At 41.7% G+C, this 18,231-nt stretch overlaps 1 protein-coding gene across 1 annotated transcript in view; it reads left to right on the top strand.

Annotated features, from left to right (window-relative positions):
* The window catches only part of TRABD2B (TraB domain containing 2B), a 259,719-nt gene that overhangs the window by 142,015 nt on the left and 99,473 nt on the right, over positions 1-18,231 (top strand). Inside the window, exon 4 of the mRNA XM_085231346.1 lies at positions 10,880-11,054. Coding sequence (XP_085087472.1) covers positions 10,880-11,054 — 175 coding nt within the window. The remainder of the gene's footprint in view (positions 1-10,879; positions 11,055-18,231) is intronic.

The following is an 18,231-nucleotide window of genomic DNA, read 5'->3' as shown; positions in this document are numbered from 1 at the left end:
ATATGTAGAGTTTTGAACTGATATATGTAGGGCTTGGGAGTATCTTGTACCCTTACTTCCTGTAATGGGTTTTCAGATGTTCAAATTTTTAAGGACAATTCTGTGCAGCAGATTCATCTTTGCCAGCATGAAATTTGCTGTTTCTGTGTTTCTTTGTATTCCTTTGTGCCCTTTCTATAGTGATGTATGACATTTTTCATTTGTTTTCCTTTTTTCCTTTAACCCCACCCAAAAACCAGCTCTTGTTTTTCAGCCATAATTTTGACCCAAGGATTCATGGTTAAATAGCTTTTGGGTAGCAGATTTTGCCTTTTGAAATACGCAGAGTGATCCTGATGAGAAGACAGCATTAGAGATCCGTTCACTAACAGCATGTCAGTGCTCAGCTTCCCTACACTAATGAAGAAAAGGTTCAGCTCATCACTTCACAATACATTTGCTGTTTATAAATAGGTTGTGTTTTATACCCCTTTAAAAATGTTATCATTCTGCATTTAAACCTGTCCTTTAAGATTTAAGAGTTCTGATAATTCTAATTATATCATTAATTTACCCCATTCTCATTTTGGATAAAATACGACTGGATTTCTGGCTCACTTCTCAAATCAATGAGAACTATCTGTGGAATGCCCCAGCTTCAGTAAATGCAGAAACACACAGCTGAAACCATTAAGTAGAGCGTTGAATGATAAGCAGACCTAATTTGTTCAAGGAATGGAGTTTTATCTACAGCAAAGGAAGATAAATCCTTAAACTGAAGGTACAGCTATTGTAACACAACACTTTGGAAACACCTTATCATTTTCAGCTGTAACAAAGTGCAGACAAACTGGCACAGCCTCTCGTCTTTCCAGGGAAAGTGATTACAGGCTTTACAGCAGAGCAAATGCAGGGTTGTCCCGGGCACAGAGTGAACTGCTCTCGAGGGTTTCTGGGTCCCAGCAAGCCATCAGTAGCACTTCCATGCCTCTACGTTATTATTAAAATGCATGGCAGGCCCTGGTGTCTGATGACATGTTCAGAGCTGCTTGTGCCCCAGCACGAGCCTCTTACCTCCTGGGTGCTTCTGGAGAGATATTGCTTTCCCAGAGTTCAGAAGAGCTCCTGATCAGCTGTGGTAGGGTCACACGTTCTTTCCACTGCACCTGAGTCACAGCTTTTTTGGAAGCTCACAAAAAAAAAAAAAAAAAAAAAAAAACAACCCACAAGGGCAGCCAAAATTTTTGGAGTCTAATTTTCATATTATGTCGGAACAGGATTCCAGATTGGAGCAATATTATAGTTTGGCTTATGTGTTTTACAAAATTGTTTACAGACCCAGATTGAGAAAGTCTACTTGTTGATGACAGTGCTGGGGAAATCTCTGCAGAATGATTATTTTATTTTATTTATTTATTTATTTATTTTTGTGAGTAATCTGGAACATTTCCAGATAATTGTCCTGCTACAGGTTTTGAAAATAGGCTCCTGCTTGTAAATTTTCATTATGTGCCTGCTTTTAGCGTTGTCTTGACTTGGAAGTTCCTTCTTTTTCTGCTTTTCAGTTTCTACGGAGAATGCGATGGGAGAGTGGGGAGAAAGTAGGAGAAAGATTGGAGCAAGACATTTAGGAGCAAAGGTTTTTCTTTTGAAGGCTTAGATAAGAAACATACAGAAAATTACTGATTTATATGAAAAAATATTTGAGGGTTGTTGAGTAACTGTGTTTATTAGTAAGGGAATAAACTATAAAAGAGAATGAAACAGTGGTTGGGGAAAACATTTGGAGTTCAAGGTAGTACCATGCTGCTTTCTCTGCACTGCTGTATGTTTGCTATAAAGCGTTTACTATCCCTTCTTTTCAAAGTGCTGGCTTATGAAGTGTTTCTTGGAAAGACTTGTTCAGGAGAAATGAGAAAGACTTGTTGGTTTTTTGAACAGCATCTTGTGATTTGAATATAGAAAATGCTTCTTCTCCCTTTATGTTTTATCTAGAGGATGTGTTTGTTCCCTCATTAAGACAAAGAGGGAAAACAAAGGGGTCAGCAATTTGATTGTCCTTGTTGACTTGACAGCACTGGTATTCATTGGTGTCCTGAAAGTTGGTGGTTTGAGGTATACTCCTTGACACAACATTTCTTGCTCTGATACTATTAATGCACAACTGAATAGGGAACGCAGTAGATCAGGTTCTCCAGAGTAATCTGTTTTTGTTCTCTGATGGTGACTGGCAAACTTCATGTAAGCTTTCAGGCTTTCATCGTTACCTGGCTGAACCAGAATCTCATGAAAGAGCCCTGATTGTTGGGAGGACACCCAGGGCTGAGTTTGTACCCACTACTGACCAGCTGTTCTCCCACTTTGCAGACTAAATGAAAAATACCTTTGGAAAAAGAATTTCAGTGCTTTGAAAAAAACAATCCCCCAAACAAACTCTTGTCCTTTTTTTTTATTTTTTATTTTTTTACTTTATTGCCCTGCTTTGCCTTTTGATCAGTATCTTTGCTTGGGTGTCATGGCAATATAATAGGTGATGGTTTTAGTGTCAGAATAGAAAAAAAAAATTCTTTGTTAAAGGAAACAAAGCATTTGGAAGGGAAGGGAAAAAGAAAATCTTGAACTTTTCCATATGTTTGAAAGCTCATGAAAGCTGGCCTCAAAAAGAAATCGCATTGTTAAATTGAGCTTTTAAATGAGGCAGGAGTTATCAATGTGTAGTTAAGATTTAGGCTCCCCACTGAAACCAAAACCCGTATTTGCATACACTGCAGGCTTGTCATCCTCATTCAATTAATGAACAGGTCCCTGTAATCTGGTCCTAAATATACACTGCATAGCTGGGTGAAGCTTGCAGAAAGGGGGCCGGGATCATTGTTCTGACTGTGTTTTGCTAAGGCTTCTTTAATCAAAACATTCATTCAGATAGAGAGGCCAGCTGCATATTTTGGCATTGCTACCAAGGGGAACAGGGACAGGGTTGGGGTGGGGAAGGAAGCCTTGGGGGAGGGGCTGGTGGTATGCTATTAGTTCTATTTACTTATTTATTCTTCTCAAGTGCTTGGAAAGCAACTATTTAGCTGGTTTAGGAAAACAAATAGAAAACATGCATGGAGGCCGTGACTTCTCAGGGATTTTTTTAGCAAGAATACAAGTATCACCCCTCAAGCTGTTTGTGAGATGCACAAGCCATCCATGTGGCTATTCTCCCTTTCCCCCCCCCCCCCCCCATTTTTCCCCTTCTTTTTCATTTTCTCTTTTTTTTCCTTTCTTTAATTCATTTATTTCCCTTTTTTTTTCCCTTTATTTCATTTTTTTCTATTTTCTCTTCTTTCTCTCTCTTTTTTTTTTTTCTTTCTCTTCTCTTTTTTTTTTTTTTTTTTCTTTCTATTTTCTTTGAAATGTGCTTTTCTTCCACCCAAATGCCCCGAAGCAGCACATGGGGCCAGGCAGGGCACGTGACTGCCCTTAGGCCATATGCCACCTGGGAGAACAGCAGGTGCAGCAGGATGTGGGTGTTGCAGCTGACCCTACAAGCCTACAGTCATACCAGCATGACTCCTGAAGTATTTATTTCACCTACAGATTTTATTTTTTTAAATATCATGCTATCTTTAAAGAGTTTTCTAACTTTCAGGCTATTTTCTTCCTCTCAGTTTTTTTTTTCTATTTGTAATTTTCCTCTGCTTATAGAACTAGATGCTTCAGTGGCTCGTGGAGCTGAGCTAGCTAATTTGAAACTCCAAGGACTTTATTTTTACACTCAAATTGTCTTTCCATCCTAAGAGGTACCCGACGTAGCTTGTAATCAGATAGGCCAACTAGAGAATGCTTGCCAGCATGAACTGCAATGCAACTGCAGCAGCCAGGCAACTGGTGCAGTGCAGCCCTGCAAGAGTAGGGCTCACACGGAAGACTGAGCAGAAATGCTGATGAAAAGTGCACAAATTTGTCCAAGTAGTAATGAATCTGAGCCAGAACATAATTAGGGTTTGTGGAGCCCCTCTCCATTCAGCTGCAGGACCACACTTTCTGCTGAGGGAGCAGCTGCAGCCCCTTCTCCTCACGGTTTCTCAGTTCTGTTTCCTTCTTTAAGAGGTCTGGGACACTACAGGCTCTCTCCAAGCCAAGGGGTGCGATGGAAAATCCATTCCTGTAGTGGAAATGCTGAGCTAGACCAAACCTCAGAATAGTTCCTGAGTGGTTCCTGGAGCACGGGCAGCAGGAGGGTGGGGAGATGTGGGTGGGAGAAGTGTGACTGCTCTTTGACCTGTTCTCAGTACTTCCAAGCCTCTCTCTGGCTGCACAGAGTTGTCACTTGAGAACTGCTTGGCATTCTGCACAATGCATGAGAATAAAATGGGACGCACACAGATTGGGAATGTAGTGGCTAGTTTGGTGTTGGAGTATGCTTCTGAAAAAAAAACAACCACCACATTTTAGCAGCACAAAATCCACAAAATGACATACCTATGCTAGCTTCATCCTCCAAAATGTGCTGGAAGTGCATATAATGTGTTCTTAGCACTCATCATGAGTAGATGTTTGCACTGGGAAAGGACACATAGGACTTGAAAATCTAAGTCTAATCATGCTCCTAATACATGACTTCAAATTTTGATGCTTAATAAAAAGAAAGTGTCACCTAGAAGTAGCAGGAATGGAAGGATGGGCTAATAGCAACTTGCACTATTTTGCAGAGCTCCCTCCTGGCTTCTGTCCTACAGAATAAGCTCAAAGTGCATCTTCTGGGCAATTGCCATCTTTGGGCTAAATCATGTTGACCAAACACCCACTCCTTTCCTTGGCCATGAAGGTCTCCATTGGGATGGAAACTTGGAGGTGCTGCAGGAAACCAGCCCAGCCAGCAGCAGCGGTTGTCACTCCATGTTCTCCTCATGGCAGTGTTTATCCTTGCAGCCCATTCACTTAGCAGTATTTGAATTCTTTGCGTCAGAGGCTGCAGTAAGTGGATATTGCTCTCCCAGATGCCAGAAGGGTTCATAAATCAAAGAGGAACAGGTGTCTTCCGAGTCCACAGTAGTATATTTTGCAGCATTGCAATAAAAACCACAATGCCCTGTCAAGGCTGGTTAACAGGCAGGTATCCTCCCTTCATAAACGGGTGATAACTGGAGCTCAGATGTCAGCCTCTGACCCAACAAGTGCTGGTGTGAATTTAGGGCTGTTCCATTTGTCAGAGGAGAAGCGGGTTTTGGGATGCTGCTTTGGCTCTCTGGAAGCCCACATAAGCAGTGCTGTCAGCTCTTGAGATTCTTATCTCGTGCACTGCTCTCTAGACCATATAAAAGTTCCTGGCCTACATGGTACAGGGGAAATCCTCCAAAGCATGGCCCCTTCCTTGTCTTCTGGCCTCTGCCCACATAAAGCTCATAAACTGGGCAGCTAATGAGATAACGTATAATAAATATCACATAAAAAATATTGTTGGGTGTAATGAATGGAGATAAGGATTACTAGCATGGAAGTTGTGTTCTTGCCAGGAAAGGATGGATGAGTTTTATGTGGAACCTAAGAAACTGATGGACAACTCTCTGCCTTCCCACTATCTGCTTTTATGACTTCAAGCATGTTTCCTCATATTTCTTCTATTTGTATGGGAAGAGAGAGGGACACAAGGCATTATTATTAAGTTATTTTCTTCAAGGACTAGGTACGGTGCCGCATGTGTGGTTTTCTGGAGCTTTAATGTTGACATGAGGCTGGAAAAAGCCTTAAGCTATTAGCTCCCTGGATACAGGGAGTGAGGGGTTTCAGAAGCAGATAATTGACCAAGGTAGAGGAAGATAGTGTCAGGAACAGTTTTAGGAGAATAAATGTTTGCTGATGATGGAAATCGAGGTTACACATCAGGCTTTGGTGTTTGGGACTGCAAAAGTGGGAAATCACAGTCCTGTGCTGTGTGATGGGCTGCATGGACATATGCTGATATGGGGATGGGTCATCTCTGTATGCTTGAAACCATTCTGCTCCTACGTGGGGCTGCTGAAATCTCTATTTTCCATGGTGGGAGTTGGCTGCCCATCTCCCTGCCTGAGCTTCCTCCTGTCCATCTCCCTCAGAATTGAGTATGAAAACCTTAGCCCACACAGGCAATATTAGCCGTTTATTTTGATATCAGTGATAGTGATGATAGTGAAACACATTCCAGGAATAGACTGGGAAAACAGGAAAAGAAGGAGGCTAAAAAAGGTTACTGGAGGAGTGGGAGATGGTCAGAAATGTAACACATAGTGGTAGGAACAGTGGCACTGTGATTTCGTACTGGACTGAATTTAGAGCAGTTCCTCTGTAGCCAGTAGGTTCATAGCAGGGGAAAAAGTGTTAACCAAAATTGGTGGTGCTAATATGTGTCCAAAAAATTATTTTTAGATTGATATTCACAGTTCTGGCATTTTGCCTTTGCCCTGAGAATTTGTAGTAATATTAAAAAATTAGTAAACAAGAAAATATACTTCAGTATCATCCAGTGTTTATGAAGTTTCAGCTAACCTTTGCAGTATGCCCTAACTATGATAAAAGACTCTGCACTGATATGTTTTTCTTTTCTCTTTTTTTTTTTTTTTTTTCCCCTTTCTTTCTATAGGCAAAACTGACAGCATAACATGGATCTTGAGATATGGTTGATGTGTTTTTTTTCTAAGGCAAAGTCTGTTGTTAGCTCTTTCTTATGCTAATGACTGCAGCAGAATCCCAGTCTCCTTCCACAAAGTATTAGTGGGAAGAGAGGTTACTGCTAAGCATCATCTTTGACTTTTGATCTTTGTAGGGGTCTCATCTACAAGATTCAGCCAGTGCCTTCTCCATAACATCTGTTCTCAAGTCAGAGGATCTTGCTGTCCCCATTTTACAGATGGGATTTTGAGAGACAGGAGGAATAATGCCAAATGCTTCAAAGATATTTAGTGCAGATTAGGTGCCGAGTTTCCTTTGAAGGTCTAAACCCAAATGACAAGCTTGTGATCATGCAAAAGATTTGTATCACCCATGAGAACAGAACAATTTTTTCAGGGTAGTGTCATAACGACTCCACAACCCCTTCCTCTTTCTTCTTCCTGAAGCTCCTACTGACTTCAAAGGTGAAGAATTATGGCCCACATCCCACAGCACTGTGAGCTCGGATGTGTGCAGAGCTTTACCCACACATATATTCCATCAGGGATGCTGACTCAAGTAAAATTACACAGACCGGGGGGGATGGGAGGATTTGGGTCTTGACTTTGTTTAGTTCTTGTATCCTCTCACTTCAAAAACTTGACTAAGAAATGCAGAGTATACCTAAAGGTACCAAGAGTGGCACCTAATGACTGGACTCCTAGTCCAGCTATACTAACTGTAGTAACCATAGAGCCAGGTGAATATGAATAGAAAAAAGGCAGAGTTACAGCTGATTCAAACAAATTGTTCTTTCTTTTAAATACCTCTGCGTGAAATATACTGTTGAGTTTTCATGGGAAATATAGGTGTATATATATTACATGAATTGGTTTCTCAAAAAACAGCATTGCTTGTGGAGTCTGTACACAAAACCTGTTTTTCTCTCTCTTAATGTGCATTCACTGGAAAGTAAGCATAGCCCAGGTGATGTGTGATTGTCTGCTGACCCAACTACTGCTTTCTTAGTGAACAGCAAAATAAGAAGCGAGGATTTTCAACACTCTCATCATGCATCCTGTGATACACTTGAATACTAATAGCAATAGACAGCTATTATCATACAGGTGGTCAGTGCACTGTCCATTGGCACAGCGCGTTTCATCCTTCACTCAGTTTGAAATAATAAATGCCAAAATTTTGGCATTGACAAATGACAATATTATAAATATAATTTTTTTTTTTTTTTTTTTGCACTGAATCAAAACCAAAATATTTGATGAAATGGACTAAGGAAGAAACATCCATTGGTGTGTTCTTTAACCCATCCTTTCAATACAACAGCTTTTCTTTTTCCCCTTCTCCAAAAAAAAAAAACAACAAACCCATTTAATCCCAACTGTGGTTAACAGCTTCCTAATTGCATGCAACTGTTCCTTGACTTCCTGATCCCTGTCTGGTAGTTAGGAATCCAAAGGGTTTCTTAAATCAACAGGAGCAGCTGCCTCCTTGAAGCCACGCATGGTGTATGTCACCGACCATGGAAAGGAGCTGCGATAGAGGGAGGAGCAGCACTGATTAATGGGGCCAGTGTCGTAGCTCAGAGTGTGGTTGCACTACTGTGTACTGCTGTACTTACTTCCATCATTTATCTTCCAGCCTCTGCCACACACACACATGCAAACATACACACACGCTGTATTTTTTGCAAGTGATTGAGCAGTCATTAGAAACACAGGAATGCACAAGGTGCAGAGGGATCTGTAGCTGGTGATGTGCCTATAGGGGGTAATGCCTCCTTTCATCTCGTTCTTTGGACAAGTATGAGAAACATTGACAAAATCCAGTCCTTGGTCTGAAATTTATCTCTCTGTCCTTAGCAAACTCTTTCCCACAGAGGGAAAAGAGAGGAGAAAAAAAGAAAAAGGTGAGGAAACAGCTGCATTTTGTGGACTTTGTTTTAGGCTTGATAAAGAGGGGAAACAAACTGTGAATTGAGTGTGGATGTAGGACTGCAAGTGATGGAGCTGCTTGAGCCAAAGGAAGGTGCTTAGCTTCTTGACAAAGACCCTTTTGGTCAAGGTCTGAACAAAATCCCTGTGCTTGGGCTCTAAACCTCCTGTAATGGAGATGTCCCCTGAGTGGGCTGCTCAAAGCCATTCTGTCCATGAGCACTGCTGCTCCTGCCTCGGGTAGGAGCAGGTTGTTCTCATAAGTTGTATGGTGCTTTCCCTGAAGCACTGCATGTGTTGTTATTCCTACCTCACTGCTTTGTACCAGGAATGAAGGCTTCTACATCCTTCACTATTGCAGCCAGTAATGTTTTACCTCTCCAGTGCCAGCAGGCTGCTCCTGGTCCCTGGAAGACAAAAGCAGCGAAAGGCAGCTTCCTTGTTTAGTGATAGGAAACTGGTGTCTCCAGTCGGTCTGGCCTAATGGGGCTGTTATTATTAGCTGAGTTTTCACAAAGGGCTAAAATGAGAACAAGGCACAAAGCACTTGCTTGCTCTGAGGACTCTGCAAGATAAGTTGGAGAAGCCAAGCCAGCCCGGAAAGTCTGGTAGGAGGAGTGACTTAGGGAAATATACCCCACTCCTTAAAGAGCGACATGCTGGGAGAAGTGTGGTGATTTGGCAAAACAGATTGTATTTGGAAAATCTACATGGACCATGTATCCCCACAGGCTAATGCAATTATGGTGTGCTGTCGTCATCTCTGCCCGTATGGGAGCATCAGGAGATGCTGTGCCCATTTCTGGCTCACCTAGCAGGTACAGCCTTTGGTGCAAACCCACAGCAAGGCCTCAGTCTGTCCTTCTGAATAGCTCATGGTGAGAAACCTCAGCTGCCCTGTGCTCCCAACACATCCGAGGCTGCAGTGGAAAAGCCATAAGGAGAGCCATTGGGAAGATGAAAGTGAGTTCTCTCGCTAAGACTTGCTGAAAGCTTTTAGAGAGACAATATGAGTGAGGAATGTGGGAAGAGGCAGAAACTGTTGTGGTAAAATCATATAGTTAAGTGGGAGGGTAAGAGGTGAGCTGAAAAAAAAAGAGGACTAAAAGCAAGTTTTAAGAAAAGGAGTTCAGGAATCTGGTATAGTGGAAAACCAGAGGAAGAATTAAAGCAACAGCGCTGCTGCATCAAGTATTTCATCACGCTGCTTGAAGGATGTTCCCCTTATGGGCTGTGCGTGCAATACCATTACCACTGACTCAGATTAATACTGGAAATCCTGGCAGCTTTACTTTTACCTGGGGACTGGGAAATCTGCATTTGGTTTTGCAGCTTAAGCAGCTTTCTAGTGGTAAGGCAGAGGAAATCACCGAAGGTCCTGTGAGCAGTCATCAAACACTGCCCACTGTAACACACTGCACATCCTGCATGCTCCTGCATCAAAACAGCTCACCTGTCCCAGTAATCAAAGACTTGTGGCATGCCTGCCCCTCGCAGCTTGGGTCTTGTTTTTTTCATGGGCTTGCTCCCCTTACTGCAACAATCCTAACTATCCTTTGGGTTTTCACCCTTTTCACCATCCTTCTTTGTGCATGAACATTACTCCTTCCAAAAAAAAGGGACTGAAGGAGCAGCTGGTATGGAATTTCCTTCTTCTGCCCCAAAATATCAGGAATATCTCAGGGATTTTATGTTGTGGAGTTCATGTTCTTCTCTAGTGAGATCTAAAGCTGAGAGAAAGGTAAGGAGTTTTATCCTGTTTACATCTGCCTGGTTTTGGATTTGCTGTGACCTTTCTTAATTGTTCAACTGTTTGGATTATTAAAAAGCAGCATATACAAGCCAAATCTTGCAGTCCTTACTCAAGGTCATGACCACCTTGGTTGAGAATGTATTGCAGAACTTGTTCAGGCATGAATTAGCCAATAAACAAGACTGGACATGTAGAGAAGAGGTTTTGGTAAGTTGCTCAGGTGTGGTACCTAAAAACTCAGGTTACTGAAGGAACAGAGAAATATCAAAATGTTCTGTTTAGTAAAAGTTGTTGCCTGCTGTACCCTTCCCAGATACAGACAGGTGCCAGTTACACTAAATAAAGCGTGCGTTGGCCAGGTTTTTGTTAGTTGGGCAATTTGTTTCTTTTCTTTGTAGAATTAAAGATAATAGAACAAGCTCATACACTGTGGTGAGTTTTTTCAGTGATGCACAGGTGGTTTAAGTAAAGCTGGATTACAACCTCCAGTGTTTCTGAGATTACTTAGCTGTTTACAGCTGTCCTTTTAACGAGCCCGTTAGAGCCAGGTGCCTCTAGCTGAGCCTCAGTCTCTCCATTGCAGGTCCCAAACTTCATCAACACTACGCTCCCACCCCACGAGCAAGTAACAGCCCAGGAGATAGACAGCTACTTCAGGCAGGAGCTCATCTACAAGAGGAACGAGAGAATGGGCAAGAGAGTGATGGCGCTTCTACGGGAGAACACAGATAAGAGCTTCTTCTTTGCCTTCGGAGCAGGTATGGTGTGAAATGCTCTTTTATTTGGATGTTCTGGTTGGAAGTAAAATGTTTTGAATGCTTTGAGGTTCTCTTTCTGGTGTTGTGGGAAGCTTTTTCTAGGGGATTTATCCTTAAAGCGGGAAGGTTTTTGTCTATGTAAACCTGCTGTGCAGGAAATGAACCTTGTTCAGGCAGGTTGTTATTTGGCTGCTCCTGAGCTTTTTATTGGGTTGTCCTGGTAGAAACCTGAAGCTATTAACATTTCTTACACAACTGCATTTATTCCCTTTCCCAACAAAGCTCTTAATTTCTCATGTTTGTGTCGTGGTTGTGTTTGTGGCAGCGAGTATAGGATGTACTTAAAGAGTCTTTGAATTTGCAAGAGTAAGTGAGGCTATGGGAACACAAGTATTGTCATGGTAAGGAACTTGTCTGTGGGCTGGGAATCCTGCCCTAGGGTTTCAGACCTTGGGATTTCTGTGCATTTTCTATATGAGTGATTTTGCTGCCTTGGTGGTGCATTTCTGTCAACTGGGTGTCTCTGGACCTTTTGTAAGTGTGTGAGTTATATATGAACTAAATACCACTATTTCTAAATCCTTAAGGAACATCTGATGTGTTCTTCTGCATGTTCTAACTTTCTCCATGTAGTCTGCAGAACAAAGATGTTTGTAGTACTTCTACAGCAGCGCCTGCAGCTGTCCTTTCTCTGTTAACTATTTGGCCTTTTTAACAAAGTTAATGTTTCTGTGTTATAAGAGCATAAATAGTAACTGCTCAGGCCCCTTTTCAGCAGAATCCTAAGGAGCAGCTTCAGTGGTTCTTCAGGCTGCCCTCACTTCAAGGCAATTTGAGATTTCTGTGCAGAGAACTGATCTGGTCTTCCTTCTCTTGCTAACCATTTCTCATCTTCGACAGAACTTTGCTTCTCGTCTCATGGCTCTCACTATGAAGTTTGGCAATGACTTGCCTTTCACTACTCACTTTGGTGGGAATTTTGATTAAAGGCTGCAGGATTTAATACAGATAGATGCATCTTTATGTATTTATCCTTTGAGCGTATCCAGACTGCATTTTCCCAAGCTTATTTTATTTTAGGCTTTCCTCATACTTAGTTTGAGGAGTTTTGCTCAATTTTATTTTACTTCTTACAGTAGGAAAACACATCACTGTGGCTCATAGTTGGATAGGGATTCATTTAAAAAAAAAAAAAGTTGTTTAAGCCATAGAGCTAGGATTATCAAAGATTACAGAATGTGGTGGTTCTAATATAATTTCCAGTTCAGGAAGCCCCTAGCAGGTAGTTACTGAAGCCTGGAGGATAGATGGCACTGTTGCCTTCTTGCCCTCCTCTGTGCCTGCATCTGCTGCAGACTTTAGCTTACAGTGGGATCTTAGAGTGGAAAGATCCTAACCCCTGCAGCTATTTGTGTGTACTGGTAACAGAAATGCAATTAAATGGGTACTCATTATAGATGGTTCTCAGAAAGCTATTGCTATGGATGGGTGGTTTGGGCTTTCACCCCCTCACCTGCAGCTGAGTGCATCTACTCAGGGCACCTGGGCAGCTTCAGGTGTGAAAGCTGCCTTGTAAAAATCAAGGCCCGTTTCTTCTTTTGCTGCCCATTTTTGGCCTTGTTGTGGAAGCCTTTGTCACTGGATGGTTTCTTTCTGCCAGTTCTGACTCTTAACAGGACAGGGCGGATACGTGCCACAGGATTTACTGAAAACCAGAGCAGGAGAGATGCTGAGGAAAGCTTTTTGTTTTGGGTGCTTTGTTCTAGCATCCCTTTGGTCTTCCTTGCTAAAGCCTTCTATCCCTGCAGGCCATTCTCACACAATTAGTTCCTTCTTTCTTCTCTGGGTTTTTGTTTTGTTTTGTTGTTTTCCTTTATAGAGCAAGTACTGAGAGTACTGCTGCATCGTGGGCAGTGTGGTTCAACAGCCTGGCCGTCACGCGGGGCCTGGGGTTGAGGGAGCATGTTGGAACATCAAAGCAAGTTTAGATCTTTGTGTTTTTAGCAACACAAAGAGAAGTGGACCGTTTTTATTTTGTTGAAAAGTTTTTTGTTCGATTCAGAAATACTAAAACGAAAGTCCTAATTCTAAATTAAGCTTTTCAGTATTTTTTTTTTAAATAAGAAATAGACCTCAACAGAATCCCACTCCTACCTTCCTGTGGCATTACTCACACGTTAAATTCATTGGAACTGCTCAAACTTCCAATGTATTTCTTTATAAAACACATAAATGAAAATGGCCATTTATTCTTTCAATTTTCATTTCTTCATCCCCTCCAAGAAAAATACAGGATTTGGGTGAAATGGGGCACAACTCTAACTCCTTCCTATACACTTCATTCTTTTCCTGCCAGGGCTTACCGTATTCAGGCTTAATGTGGAAATCTTGCCATGCCTGTATTCACACTAACTATACTCTAGCAGAGAAACCCCATTTATTGTTTGTGTGGTTAAATGATATTTTTCAGGTAACAGCCCTGTTAACTGCTATTATTCAGAGAGAAAGATTAAATACAGTGCTTGAATAAAACAAAAGATTTTGTGCTTGTTCTTTGTTTTGAAAATCCATCATGTACTGTTAGGTGTTATTGATCCATAGTAACAACGAAGTGCCTCAGCTCTGACATATCCATGTGATTAATAAAGGCCCATTTACAATCAAGAAACAGATGCAGCCAAGAGCACACGGGCTGTTAAAAAGAGTTAATATTTTGGCAACTAAGACTATACACATGAAGTCAATGTTTAAGAAAAAAATCACTCTGGTTTATTTCATTTTTATGGGCAAATAATTTTCAAGTAACACATATGATAACAGATGGATAAATTTATGTTTGCAGTTAATTTGAAGGATAATTTCCTTAGGATGTTTTACTTAGTTGCATTTCTTTCTTTCTTTTATGAGAGCTGTCAGTTTAGTTACTCAGAGCTGGATTTACTGCTTCAGAAATTCAGATGCTGCTTCGGTTCGAGCTTATTAGCAGCCAAGTCAGTAGGCTTTAGAATGGTTTTTCTGGTTAATTAAAATTTAAAAGAAAAGTTATTTTTTTCTGTGCTGAAATATAAGCACCATAGTGTCTCTCGCAGCAGGATGGGAATGGAGCCATCTATGGGGCTCAGTGCTACAGTGGAGGGAAGGATGCATTCTTCCAGCTGTGGGCAGCCCCTCCATCTGCAGTGCAGTGCAATGACATGGCCATGTGGGTGATCACAGCTCCCAGTGAATTCGGTGTGTTTTGTCAGGGCTCACCACCCGATACAGTTGGGCCTCTATAGTTCAGCTGTAGGCATAGGTGGCTGAGATTAGGTTGAAATTCCTGGGATGCTCTGTTGTAGAAGTCTGCATGCTGCCATTAAAACAGAGGAATAATCCTGCCGGGCAGGGTCTGATTCTCTTTTTGTTCCTACTGCAGGATGATTTTTATTTCTCTGTTCAGAAAGGGTGCATTTCTTCCCTGTTCTGCTGAGATTTTTCTCAGCCAGCATCATCAGTAATGACTCAGGTTGTCCTAAACTAAACTGTTAATAATAATAATGCTACATACAGCATTTGCAGAAGGCTTTGGAGACTCTCTGGTCAGAATGTTAAATGGTATCTGGAACTTGGAATGATTTGCAAGCGCTGTGGCTGTGTTTTCACACACTGGTAAATGCTAAGTCTCTCTAAAGGGTGTGAGAGCACAGGGAGAATACAAAACCTGTTTGTAGTCCTCTGCTCCAGCTTTCTCAGAGAGGATTTCTAATGGGAATTTAATCACATCTCATTATGATTATAGAAGATAACGAAGGCAGAAATATTCACCCATCACCTTCTATAGTTGAGAGTGATATCTCCATGGTGGCTGAGGTCATGTTTGGTCTGATACACCACTGAAATGTGCTTAATTTTCTCCATAAATAGTAGAGAATCTGTGAAGACAGCTACTGGTGATGTAACTGTCTTGAATGTTTACCTATTTATTTATTTATTTATTTAAATAAAGATGGAGGCCATAACTGAGATGGAAGATTGCTGTTGAATTTGGGTGAGAGGAAAGATGGTGGGAGTCTTTGTTACTGGAAACCATAGTTGTGTTCAGTAGTTTGGGAAGGGAAACAAAGCCATAGATACTACACACAGCTTGAACATGAACAACTGAGAGGCCCTTTGTGAAAGCTATTAGCACCTGCCATGAGATCTGGCATCCAGGTTCACATACGATACTTGAAAGTGTTTTTTCAGAAAGGAAATGCCTTGAGGCTGACATCCAGCTGCATGCTGAGGACTGGGGATTTACAGATGTTGAATATGCAAATGGATGTTTTGCACTCCACGCTGGTGAAGTATTGTGTACAGACTGGGCTCAAAGCTACACTCACTGTTGTGCCATTTGGGAACGAACAGCCTCGCATCGGAAGTACGGTCCTCCTTCTTCCACAAATTATGCAGTTCTTTGCCATTTCTATTCTTCCTCTTGGATCCTCAGTAGAATGGAGGAGGAGGGAGGGGAAAAAAAAAAAATAGCACGCTTGTGGGCTGGGATATAAAGAGACTTTCTCCCCAAGGTCAGACATCCTGGTCCAGCACTGATTAGTGGTGCTGCTGACATCACTGATGCAGTTCTCCAGTTGTCTCAGCAGAGCAAGAAGTTGGCGACCGGGAGGTTGAACTTGGCAAGCCTACAAAAAAGAAGAAAAGGGTGAATTAACGGTTTGCAGACGCTGGAGTTCCCTTCACTTGTGTTTATTTGGGCATTCAGATATCTATAGTGACACTGGTCTATTTTTTGTGTATGGACTTCTATAGATTTTAAGGTAAAGAATTGCTTTGCTTTTAAAAATATTCTCGCATGCTAACTTTGACCAAACCCATGTAATAGAAGTTTTTGAAAGTCTGCATTGAACAGGCAGGGTCTGATTCTCTTTTCAGATACTCGGTTGTAAATCAGGAGTTGCTCCACTGGGGAATAGCTTGTTCCAAGTGCAAATCCAGCCTGTAGCCTTTTAAAAAAAGCCCAGCGGAACTTTATGTACGTTGATCTTGTATCATATGGAGGTTTGGAAGCCTCTGAATGTTTTCTTTTCACCTGAAGCTTAAGTCAGCACAGAAAGAGCCTGAGCTGGAGAAGCCAAAATAAGCCTGACTCCACTACCTTATTGTGAAAGGGGAAGTGCCATTGTGAAGGCTGATTCCTGTATTTCTGATCTGACAAACTTCTGTTGTATACCAAGACGTTAATCATAAAAAAAAAAAAAACAGAACTGCATTTGTGGTGGTGAGAGCTATTTTGAGTACCAAGAAAGGTAAGAGACAAAGCAAGTGAAAGAACAGATCTACGTGTTCTTTGCTTAGGTGTCACAGCCTGAACTACGGAGGGAAGCTAGGCAAGCCCTGCACTCCCTCTGGTCCAATGGAGGCCTCGTTGTGCTCATCAAGGAGTCCTGCCTGGCCACTCATCATTGCTGCACTGAAGTGGGTTTCAGCCCAAAGTCCTAACCTTCAAATTTGCCTGCAGACAGTAGGATTTTTATTTAAAGAAATGCATACATTAATGTCAGCTCTTCTGGGTCACTGACGTTTTCATATCATATTTATTATTACATCTATGCCAAGTTCTACTGTGCAAATCTAATTCTGCCTGCCTCTCGTCAAAGAAAAGAAAGCTATATTGGCCCCTGCTGTCCTAAAATATAGAGATTTTGGCTATACCCTGTGGTGCTCCTCAAAATTTGAAATGTAAAAATGTAGATGTAATTCAGGAAACTCTCTTTTTGAAACTGCAAATAATCATGAGAGATTTATACCCGGACTTAAACACTCTGTGGAACAAGAATGGACTTAAACTTGGGGTGAAATGTGCTGGAGGTTGAAGGGAAGAACATGCAAGAACTTGCAGTGAATCTGCAGGCCACCCTGTAAGCTCTCAGGAGATCAGCAGAGGTCCCATATAACGAGATTTCATAACAGGAGTGTTGAAACCAAAATATGGATGCCAGACAATTCATCACTTTCCATCCCAAAACCATCTCCTCAGAAAACTCCCAACCAGATCTAACAGTGTTGTTTGCAAGAGGACTTTAAAGAGACTATATGGAGAACCCCAAATTGGCAGTGTTCCTCTACTGCTGAGATTTCTGGGGATGCTAGTGTGAAAATGCAGATACAGATTGCAAAATGTCCAAGGATCTCAACTCAGCTGGGATAAATTTATGCTTCCTGCAGTGATTAAGATGTTACTGCACTCAAATGTGGTGCCAGCTATGTGGTTTGTCCCAGAGCAGAAGGAAATCTGGCTTCTCAACTGTGCTTAAATCTAGAACCTGGCGTGTTAGCACAAATCCCTTGTAGTGATTCACGTGGGATCATCTTTCCTGCTTCTGCACCTCCCATGGTGGAGCAGGGAATCCTCAGGAATTCTTGTGGCTGTACCCCTGCAGCTCTTCTGTCAGAGCATCGGATTGCTGGAGAAGGAGCTGAGAAAGGAATTGGACAGAGTGGGGAACCAGCTTCTACTGTTTGTGCTGTTGGGATTCTGCAGGTTCAAGGTGCTTTGTGCTCGTTTTAGGGGCAAGTTGCAGGAGGACTGAGCAAGGATGAAAGATCAGTGATTTTGATGGATTGTGAAGACAGGGCACAGTTGTTGGCTAGAGATGTTCTGCAAAAGATACAAAAGTGAAAGCCTTAAAAAGCCTAGTTGTAAATTATGGGGATTTCTTGAGAATTTTTACTGGTATGGAAACTGGGACTGGAAATCTCATTAAACTGGGTGTTCTTGAGAGAGTTCCAGGATTTCTTGGTCATGGTTGTGCCAGGAATACCATCAGAGCAAACTGCTGAGAAAGGATTTATGGATTTGGGATCAGATCCTATTCTCAGTGAATTAATGGTGGCTCTGCAGCTGACAGCAAGGTGACAGGCATACGCACCTGGATGAGACAACGTTTATTTGTCATTCCAGTCCTTTAATCTAGGCTGTTACTTTCACATTACTGGAAAATATCAATGCCCTCCCTCTTTATAAGCCTATTAAATCCCTTTTCCATTGTAGTTTTTTTCTGGTAGATCACAAGAGACGTGTCAAGAAAAAGAAAATGTGTGCAGTATAACTCTGCCCAAAATAAATATTTAAGTATCAGAAATGTAAAGGGAAGATAGAGTTACTTAGAGAGGCAGAAGGGAAATAATTAGGGCTCTA

The sequence above is a fragment of the Meleagris gallopavo genome, chromosome 10 (genome assembly GCF_905368555.1).
Source record: "Meleagris gallopavo chromosome 10, MGAL_WU_HG_1.1, whole genome shotgun sequence".
Lineage (NCBI taxonomy): Eukaryota > Metazoa > Chordata > Aves > Galliformes > Phasianidae > Meleagris > Meleagris gallopavo.
The sequence above is the reverse complement of the archived record's forward strand: the minus strand, read 5'-3'. Positions and strand labels throughout refer to the sequence as shown.